General features: G+C 53.2%; 1 protein-coding gene across 1 annotated transcript in view; it reads left to right on the plus strand.

Annotated features, from left to right (window-relative positions):
- Positions 1-10,222, plus strand: part of Lrrn2 (leucine rich repeat neuronal 2) — a 61,131-nt gene extending 50,909 nt beyond the window's left edge. The window contains exon 2 of the mRNA XM_021173781.2: positions 7,223-10,222. Within this exon, the coding sequence (XP_021029440.1) occupies positions 7,435-9,627 (2,193 nt within the window). The 5' untranslated portion in view covers positions 7,223-7,434 and the 3' untranslated portion in view covers positions 9,628-10,222. The remainder of the gene's footprint in view (positions 1-7,222) is intronic.
- Positions 10,223-10,480: the final 258 nt, after the last annotated feature.

A 10,480-nucleotide genomic window follows, 5' to 3' on the forward strand; every position in this document is an offset into this window, starting at 1 on the left:
GTGGAGTCTGGAGAATTTCTAGAGAGATCTGGAGAAAGCTCCAGAAGGGTGAAGGGAGGCCAATGTAAGATCTGGTTAAACCGGGGGCTAGAGAGATGGCTCAGTGGTTAAGAGTACCAACTGTTCTTCCAGAGGTCCTGAGTTCAATTCCCAGCAACCACATGGTGGCTTACAACCATCTGTAATAGGATCTGATGCCCTCTTCTGGTGTGTCTGAAGACAGCTACAGTGTACTCATATACATAAAATAAATAAATTAAAAAAAAAAAATCCGGTTAAACCAGGCAGAAACTTGAACGAGGACAAAGTAACCTCCACCCAAGAGCAGGAACCAGGAACCAGGAAGGCAAAAGAGCCACACAAAGTCTTGAAGGGGGCGGGGGGGGGGGGATGACAGACTATGGGATGGAGGCAGAAAGAATCACCCATACAAAGGCCTCTCCTCTGGGCAATTGGTCCCTGTTGCTTCTAATCTCTAACATTCACACACACACAGACACACACACACACACACACAGACACACAGACATCCCCTGCCTGTCCTGGCCCTTGTCCAGATATGTTCCAAGTTCCTATTGTGCATAACTGTTGGAGCTGGCAGCTTGAGCAAGGTTCCTGCCTCTGTGGACTTTTCAGTCTGCAGGAGAACAGTCAGGCTCTCATGCAGGGATGCAGGGCACCCCAGGAGCTCAGGAGAGAAGCTTTGGTCAGAGAAGCAGTCCCTGGGGGGGTTGCAGAAGCCCAAGTAGCAAGAAGAGGTGGGCCCAGCAGGAGCCACTCTCTGCCTGGGCTTGCTGGCCCCGTCCCCTGCAGCTTGTTTTGGTGCAGTGCAATCAGACAGAAATGACTTTAAATGCTACCTATTGGCACACTCCATTGCAATTAAGGAATAATGAGGCAGGCTCCCTTCCAAGCCTGTAGCTCTCATACCCTCTGCCTGGACAAGCCAGGAGAGCTGACAACATAGAGATTCCTGCCTGCCAACAAGACCCTTCCCTTCCCATTCATGAAGGAGTTTTACCTGAACCTTGACCTCTAAAATTCCTGGGAGAAGGAGAGAACAAGGCTGAACAAAGGACTCTCGCCCTCCCCACCCTGTCACCCTACAGCTGAGCTCTGGCACCAAAACCCCAGAAAAAAAACCAGAGCTGTGTATGAAGTCTCCCAGGTCCCTCCTGGCCATTTGTGAACCAGCTGCGAAACCTCACTCTTGTACCTTAGTTTCTCTGAGCTACACTTCTCACCTAAGAATCCCATAAAGAATCCCTTTACACCTAGCATATAGCAAGTCTGGCCCATGGCCACTAAGGAGTGGCACACATCTTCCTGCAGTTGATGTTTGGGATGGGTTTTATGGTTGAAGCAGAGTTTGAGAGTCTAAGGGAACAGGACATTACAGTCAGGGAGAGAACCTGCAGTGTTGGCGACAGGTTGGGTGTGGCAGATCTGAGGGCCCTTCTGATGGTAACAGGAGAGGCTACCATAAGGGCCAAGACTGGAAATAAAGACAAAAGGTAGGCATATTTGACAAGGGAGAAGGAGCAGTTCAAAATGGCGATTTCTTCTCATCTTAGGCAGGGCAGGGTGCTGAAGCTGACAAAGATGTGACCAGAGGAGCAACAGCAGGTTGGTGAGAGGGAGATGTCAGCTTGGGGACAAGAATGTGAGGGGCTCTGGGACCACCAGGTAGAGAATTATAGGGGAAGTGAAGAGTTCAGGGTAACTCCCATGTGTCCTCTTGTCTTCTGTCCCAGTTCTCCATGATGAGAAGCCCTAGAAACGTGGGTGCCAGGAGGTCACCAAGCTGTCTTCCTGCCTCAAGGGGACATGGAACGGAACAGTCAGATCCAGGCCATGAGAGTTCTCACCAGAGCTGGAACCCTGAGGCACAGAACTATTTCTAGGTGTAAGAACAAGAAAGAAGCCCCACTTTACAACATCAAAAGGATGCTGAGAAGCTCTGGACCACTTGGAAGCAGTAGGAAGCATTCTGTGAATTGCCCAGGTCCAAAGACTTGGTTCTCAACTTAGGATGGGAAAGAAATAGGACGCTGGGCTTAAAGATGAAACTGGCCTAGAGGTCAGGACAATGGGTAACTGGGTGTGGTACAAGGGCACATGGTAACCTTCTAGAGTGCTGGGGTAGTCACATCTAGATCTGCCCAAGTTCATGGTGCCTTATAAACAGACCTGTGCAGTATCTTAACACCTCAATGAGTCAAAAGCATTACAAAGGATGGTGAACAGAGATGAGACAAGAAGCTGAGATAAAGGGAGAAATAAAGGGGACAAACAGAGGCATTGCATCCCAGTCTCCACAGCTGCAGCATATGAGGCCCAGGGAGCCAGGTACCTTGCCTAGGGTCACACAAAAAGCACAGAGCCAGGCTCAAACATCCTGGCAAAGTCTAGTCCCTTCTGTCCTACCCACCCTTCTTCACATAGTCATTAATGAAATTCAGACTCTGGAAGACTAGATAAACATGGTGGTCCCCCATTCGGAAGCTCTGGTTATGTGTGATTGAGAGGTAGATGGACCTATTCACCTCTCAGGGAAACTGGAGGCTGTGTGTACAGATGGAGCCCTGCCTCCTACCCTCTGCTGCCCCTGCCCAGCGCTTATCTGCTGCTGAGGAGGCCGGGGTTTATCAGTGCTACACTCAATTATGCTGCCCCTCTGTCTCCACAGCTCTGGGGGACCTGGTACCAAAGCAGCCAAGGCCAGGCCATTGGTAGCTGCCTGCCTACTGGCCTCTTGCTGCAAGTGTCTGCTGCCAGGGGTTAGGCAGGGACAAGGAAAGGAGGCAGAGGACAGTGGTGAGGATGGGGGAGGGAGTTTGCATGCACTAATAGGCTCCACCTCTGTGCTGCAGGAGATAGGGACAGAGAAGGAAGGATGGGATGACACTGTCCCCAATTCCACCCATTCTGCCAAGACCAAAGATGATTCCTGGAGGGAATCCAACTGGAAATGAGTCCACTTGGATTTGTAGAGCAAGCTAATGGTATGCCTTTGGAAGGAGCCACCAGCCATGGGGCCTGGAAGATGACTCCAGGAGTCTCTGGCATCTGCTGCATAGTCAGAGGGCAGGGTCAGAACCCCGTGCAGCAGTTGGCTTTGTTTGACCCATCCCTGCTCAAACATTACAAGTCCTTTCTGCATGTTCTTAAAGGGGTCAGTCTTATCAGGAGCCAAGGAAGGGGCCTGCTGGACCCATCAGGGAACAAGATAAATTTACTAAGGACCCAAGTCCATCTCTGAAAGAACTTGCCACCAAGGCAAGTGTTCTAAACCAGCCCAACACCCAGCTCTTCCAAAGCAGGTATTGATCCCCGTTGACCAGGCTGGCAGGGCAGGTTACAGTGAAAAGAGGGAAAAAAAAATCTGTGTGACCTCTGATATAACCTTTCTGAGCCTCAGCTGTGCTCCTGACAAATGAAAGAATCCCTTTGTTGCCCACACATGGAGCTGGTGGAGATATGAAACTTAATGTTCCGTGTTCTGCATGTTGTATTATTCATGTTCACCCACAAGTACTCTGCATCGCTTGGTTCTCTGTGGACACAGAAAGCTTGCAGAGAGTTTCTGGGAGGTGTGTGTGTGTGTGCTCATGAACCCCTGGTCACCTGGGACATTGTAGCAAAAAGTCAGTTTGCTTTCTCTGCAGCTCCTGTAGAGCTCACTAATCATCTTGAATGAGTAGGGCCATGTCAGCCTCTAATGATGGTGGCAAGTGAATGGCAGTTCTGGGCTCCATTTGTGGGGGGCAGAACTGTGGGGAAGAGCAGCTGTGTGTGGGAGGAGTAGCTGTGGGGGGAGGAGAAGCTTTGGTGGTGAGAAGCTGTGGGGGGAGAAGCTGTGTGTGGAAGGAGAAGCTGTATGTGGGGGGAGAAGCTATTTGGTGGGGAGTTGTGGTCGTGAAAAGCTAGGGGGTGGAGAAGCTGTTAGGAAGGGAGAAGCTGGGGGGAGGTGTTGAAGGTGTGGTGGTGAGAAGCTGTGTGCTAAGCCACAAGGGAAGGACTGGTCTGAGACTTTGCCACACTTTGGGGTCCCAGATTCAGCTGCTTCTTAACCCAGCAATAATATACCCTGCTGCTACTGTACAGACAGACAGACAGATAAAGCCAGCAGTGGAAATATTTGTGGTGGAACTTTGTAGGTTTTGGTAGCTTCTTAATGCCCTGAGCACAACTGGATGCTGCCTTGGCATTCAGAACAAAGGTATTGTTGGAGGAGAGGAAAGCTAGGGGTTCAGGTCCTATCTGAAGGTCAGTGACACATTGGGGTGCCCTCCAAAGAGCCCTTGCTACCTACTCAGACCCACCTTCCTCTCCAGGTGGGAGCTGTCAGGGCTTTCCTGATCCGTCGGCATTCTTTGCTGGATGGCCATGTTACCAGCTCACAGCTCTGCACCACACCTTGGGGGTAGTGTTGGGTTCCTAGGAGCTAAGCTTCGTAGAGAGGGAGCTTACTGCACCCTACTGTCTGCTGTGGAGACTATCATTCCTGTAGATGTCCTATGGTCGCTGAGCACAGTGTTGCATGCCTATACTCTGAGCGCTTGGGAGATGGAAGGAGGAGGTCCTGAGTTCAAGGACAGCCTCGACTACATAACAAGAGGAAGGGAGGAAGAAAGGATGAAGGGAAGCGGAGGAGGAGGGAGTGAAAAGAGATCTTATGTGGCTGGAGCACCTCCCAACCCTGGAAAAGGAGAAGCTAACGTTTCTACGGCTCTCTATATGAGCAACAGGCTCATTTCAGTCTCATGACCGTCTTCTGTAAGAAAATAAAGGAGACATAAAGCAACAGATGCTTGGAGAGGTTGAGCAGTTTTCCCAGGGCAGAGGTAGAGCCGCGTTTGGTGTCCAGCATCTGGTATAAAAAAGCGTGGCACTTAGAGCCATCTGAATGACAGGTGCTTCTCAGCTTGTTTCCTGCATCTTCCCCCGACACACACACACAAAGTACACCATACCCCCCCCCCCACCGTGAGCCCCAGTTACCCACCAAGCTGCCGGTTTCCCGGGGTTTCCACCAAACATGTATGCAGGCAGGCATGTGTGTGTGTGTGTGTGTGTGTGTGTGTGTGTGTGCGCACGTGTGTTTGTTTGCCCTGAGATCTATGTGACAGCGCACACACACCCCTACGCAAACCTCTGTGCCTTTCAAGTCACCGTTGTTTTTCCCACCTTCCAAAATAGCTGCTGAGAAAAGTGGGCCGCAGTCAGATGTACACAGGCTTGCCGCTCTCCTCCTCGGTGGAGGCTGCCCTGCCCCCCACTGCTCCCCGCCCAGCATCCTGGAGCAGGATGAGGAGGCAAAGAGCCCCAAGTGGCCAGCTAGAGGTGTTGCTGGTAAACACCACTCAGCCTCCTGCAGTTTCCTGGCAAGATCTCACCCAGAGGACAGGAATGGCACCAATCTTTTTCAAGGCAGCCAGAGCACCATAGCTCTAGGCTAAAGCAGGCTGGGCCAAACCAAGGGTGGGATCAGCAACCTATAAGCAGTATTCCTCCAAGGCTGGGCTGCTTCCCAGCATGGAGAGTGATACCTAGTTCTTTTGAGTTCTTCTGGACCTATACAAACGGGAGGTGTGAGGGCTTCACTCGCAGGCCCGTTAGTACAGTTATGAAGGAAAGAAGCTGGTCACACCAGCCACTGAAGATCTGCCAGATCAGACCTCTACTTAGGAGGTAGACCAGGTCAAAGAGCAGAACTCGGAATCTGGCCCAGTTTTGTGAAAGTGTTCTGTTCTAAGTCAAGGTTTGATGTACCTTCAGGGTAGTGCAGCTTGGTCTAAGAGAGAAGACACGCTGATTTTCTTTTTGTTGTTGTTGTTTTGGTTTGGTTTGGTTTGGTTTTTAGAGACAGGGTTTCTCTGTATAGCCCTGGCTGTCCTGGAACTCATTTTGTAGACCAGGCTGGCCTCGAACTCAGAAATCCGCCTGCCTCTGCCTCTGCCTCCTGAGTGCTGGGATTAAAGGCGTGCGCCACCACGCCCGGCTAAGACACGTTGATTTTCTACACCCAGGAAAGAGGAAACATCCTGGATTGGGTCCTGGATAGAAGAGACCTCCATGGGGAAGGGGCCCTAAGGACACAGAACTTGAACCCTACAGTAAGCACCAGCCATACCCTGTGTTACAGGTGTGTTGAGAGGGCTGGGCTCTAGCCAGAGGAAGCTTTCTGGATGGCTTGATCAGGGCTGGGACCCCAGCAAGCACAACACTGCAGCAGTACCGTGCCGACCCCTGTTGGCTAGCAGTCTGTTGTCCCCAGAAGTCCTGCAGCCCAAAAGAAATTCTGTAGGAAGTGACTGAACTTCAGTCTTGAAGAACAAGTCGAAGTTGTCTGAGAGAAATGAGACAGAACAGGGGTGGTATGTCAGGGTGAGCTTACCCCCAAAAGGTTTGTGCGGAGAACCTGAATGGGAGAGAAACAAGAGAAACCAGAAAGGGCCAGGCTAGATTACAGAAGACCATACCTACAGGGCTGAGGCAATTAAACTCTGGTCCCTGAACATCTGCTAGACAACTCTAACAGGCTATTGAAAAAGGAAGGTCCATGCCTTCCGAGTAGAAAGTAGCCATATTCCAAAGCTCACCCAGAGAGCTCAGGCAGACCTTGGGTAGGCCCACCCCAGCACCCAAAGAGCCTAGGCAGACCCCGGGTAGAAACACCCCAGCTCATGTGAATGTGGGGTAAGACCCACAGCTCAGTTCCAGAGTTCCAGGAAGCCCATCCCATATTTTAGAGCTGAGTCTGTTTCCATGGCCTCCTTCCTCCTGCATCGTCAAAGAAGTGTCTAGAAACGATCATTTATCTCACTTAACCAGTGAGCCAAGGAGGAAAGGAGGGGAGAATAGGAAAGGTCAAAAAATCTATTCCACATTAATCTGGGTTTCACTGTTGACCATTTCAGCCCATCCGTTTTCCTTCCCTCCCAAACACTCACACATAACCTACTATAACCCTCACTGGTGCCCATCACCACCATACCACCCTCCCACCACACACACTCACACACAAACACACACCTCTAAGTTATTCCCAAGACTTTCCTCAAAGACTCAGAGTCACTCCTTCCCTGAAAGGGTGGTAGAAAGGATTCTGAAACCTTGAGGACTGCAGGATAGGTTTCTGGAGCCCACCAGGGGAGGCTAGAGGGACCGATTCCACCCCTCATCCCTGCATATCCGTAACTCTGTTGTCTCCTTTCAGGGTCACCCGACGAGGAAATGAGTGGGCAGTCCCAGTCCCAGTCCAGTGCACAAAGATGAGGACCTGCACCCAGGACAGCACAAAGTGATGTCCACCCACCCTGTGTAGAATGACTGCCCTGAGAGGGTGGTTCCCCAGACCCTGGCAAGGCTGCTGAACCTCCACCTGCAAGTCGTGAAGAGCAGGACTCTCCCCTGCCTTCCAGCTCCACCATGAGGCTCCTCGTGGCTGCCCTCTTGCTATCTTGGGTGGCTGGTACCACCGCTGCAGCACCGGTGGTACCCTGGCGTGTGCCCTGCCCTCCTCAGTGTGCCTGCCAGATCCGGCCCTGGTACACACCCCGCTCGTCCTACCGTGAAGCCACCACTGTCGACTGCAATGACCTCTTCCTGACGGCAGTGCCCCCAAGGCTCCCTGCGGGGACACAGACCCTGCTCCTGCAGAGTAACAGCATCAGCAGGATAGACCAGACTGAGCTTGCCTACTTGGCCAACCTCACAGAGCTGGACCTGTCCCAGAACAGCTTCTCAGATGCCCGAGACTGCGATTTCCAAGCCCTGCCTCAGCTGCTGAGCCTACATCTAGAAGAGAACCGGCTGAGCCGGCTGGAGGATCACAGCTTCGCTGGGCTGACCAGCCTGCAGGAGCTCTATCTCAACCATAACCAGCTGTGCCGCATCTCCCCCAGGGCCTTTGCAGGGCTGGGTAACCTGCTGAGACTGCACCTCAATTCCAACCTGCTTAGGACCATCGACAGCCGCTGGTTCGAGATGCTGCCCAACTTGGAAATCCTCATGATTGGCGGCAACAAGGTGGATGCCATCTTGGACATGAACTTCCGGCCCCTGGCCAACCTGCACAGCCTGGTGCTGGCAGGCATGAGCTTGCGGGAGATCTCAGACTACGCTCTGGAGGGACTGCAAAGCCTGGAGAGCCTCTCTTTCTACGACAATCAGCTGGCCCAGGTGCCCAAGCGGGCATTGGAGCAGGTGCCTGGGCTCAAGTTCCTAGACCTGAACAAAAACCCACTGCAGCGGGTCGGCCCAGGAGACTTTGCCAACATGCTGCACCTCAAGGAACTAGGACTAAACAACATGGAGGAACTGGTCTCCATCGACAAGTTCGCCCTGGTAAATCTCCCTGAGCTGACCAAGCTGGACATCACCAACAACCCACGGCTTTCTTTCATCCATCCTCGCGCCTTTCACCACCTGCCCCAGATGGAGACTCTCATGCTCAACAACAATGCTCTCAGTGCCTTGCACCAGCAGACAGTGGAGTCTCTGCCCAACCTACAGGAGGTGGGGCTCCACGGCAACCCCATCCGCTGTGACTGTGTCATCCGCTGGGCCAACGCCACGGGTACCCACGTCCGTTTCATCGAACCACAGTCCACCCTGTGTGCTGAGCCTCCAGACCTCCAGCGCCGCCCAGTCCGGGAGGTGCCCTTCCGGGAGATGACAGACCACTGCCTGCCCCTCATCTCTCCCCGAAGTTTCCCCTCCAGCCTGCAGATAGCCAGTGGAGAGAGCACGGTACTTCACTGTCGGGCACTGGCTGAACCAGAACCTGAGATCTACTGGGTCACCCCAGCTGGAGTTCGACTGACACCTGCTCGCTCAGGCAGGAGGTACCGGGTGTTCCCTGAGGGTACCCTAGAGTTGCGGAGGGTGACGGCAGAAGAGGCAGGCCTATACACCTGTGTGGCCCAGAACTTGGTAGGGGCTGACACTAAAACAGTCAGTGTTGTGGTTGGCCACGCTCCCTTCCAGCCAGGCAGAGACAAAGGACCAGGACTGAAGCTCCATGTGCAGGAGACACACCCATATCACATCCTGCTGTTTTGGGCACCCCCACCCAATATAGTCTCCACCAACCTTACCTGGTCTAGCGCCTCCTCCCTCCGGGACCATGAAGCTCCTGCTTTGGCCCGACTGCCGCGGGGCACCCACCGCTACAACATTACCCGCCTCCTTCCGGCCACAGAGTACTGGGCCTGCCTGCAAGTGGCCTTTGCTGATGCCCACACCCAGTTGGCTTGTGTTTGGGCCAGGACTAAAGAGGCCTCTCCTTGCCACAGAGCCCTGGGGGACCGGCCCGGGCTCATAGCCATCCTGGCTCTTGCGGTCCTCCTGCTGGCAGCTGGGCTTGCAGCCCACCTCGGCAGAGGCCAGTCCAAGCAGGGGGTGGTGGGTGAGAAGCCTCTTCTTCCGGTCTGGGCTTTCTGGGGCTGGAGCGCCCCCTCTGTCCGGGTAGTGTCTGCACCCCTTGTCCTGCCCTGGAATCCAGGGAGGAAGCAGCCCAGATGTCAGATGGGGAGAGGGTGCCACCACCATTGTCTCAACATTGCTGAAGCTCCGCCAGGTCTCAGCAGTAGAGAAATAACTAGGACAACTCTACACTAAACGGGACGTGATCTGGGCCAGATGCCTGCCAGGAACCTGGCGTTGATTGATCCACGTGCTTGAGGCCTGGCAGCTTGACCAAGAAAGATGGAGTTCGGCAGCTCCTGGGGATGCTCTCACAGCCCCCAAATGGTTGCTGTTGCCTTCTGGGGTCCTCGGCTGTGATTCTGAGGAGAGTGTCCAAGGAACAGGAAGGACTCTGTCTAGAGCCTCCTACCGCTCCAGAGGCTTCTGGGCCTCAGCTTGGCTGTCCCCTGCCTGTGTCCCTAGGCCCTTGGCCCACAGGAAATGCCCCCTCCTCTTCTCTTTCTTTGTACAGTCTCAGTTGCTTGCTCCTCCTCCTCCCGGGCAAGGGCTGAAAGAGGCTTCTCCTACCTGTCTTGGGAGCCTGCCCCAAAAGCAGGAGTGTCCCCAGCTGGATCTGAAGGATATTTGGAGAGAGAGGTATCCAGGGATGCCTCATCTCATAGCCTGGGCTCTGAAGTTGACTTTCTATAGGCAATTTTGTATCTTTGTGGAGAAATGTGTCACCTGTCCCCAACCCAATTCACTCTTTTTTCCTGTTTTGTAAAAAAAATAAAAATAAACGATGCCAATAACAGTGGGGAGAAGATGATCCTTTGAGTGCTGGGTATAAGAAAATCTCTCGGGTCTCTTCAGACCCTGAAGGTGACTTTGGAAGGGGGTGGGGGGATATGGGGTGCTGTAAGAGCTTGGAGAAGAGAGAGACCTGCGGTTTTCCCTTTTCCTGTTGATTTTGGGCCCCAGCTCTGCTGCAGATGCAAAGTTTTCCCAAACAGGGAGCACAAGAGCCAGAAGAAGAAAGACCGCCAGGTGGGAAGAGCGTGGCACG

Source organism: Mus caroli, unplaced genomic scaffold (assembly GCF_978045245.1).
Source record: "Mus caroli unplaced genomic scaffold, Mus_caroli_1 scaffold_1, whole genome shotgun sequence".
Taxonomy (NCBI): Eukaryota; Metazoa; Chordata; class Mammalia; order Rodentia; family Muridae; genus Mus; species Mus caroli.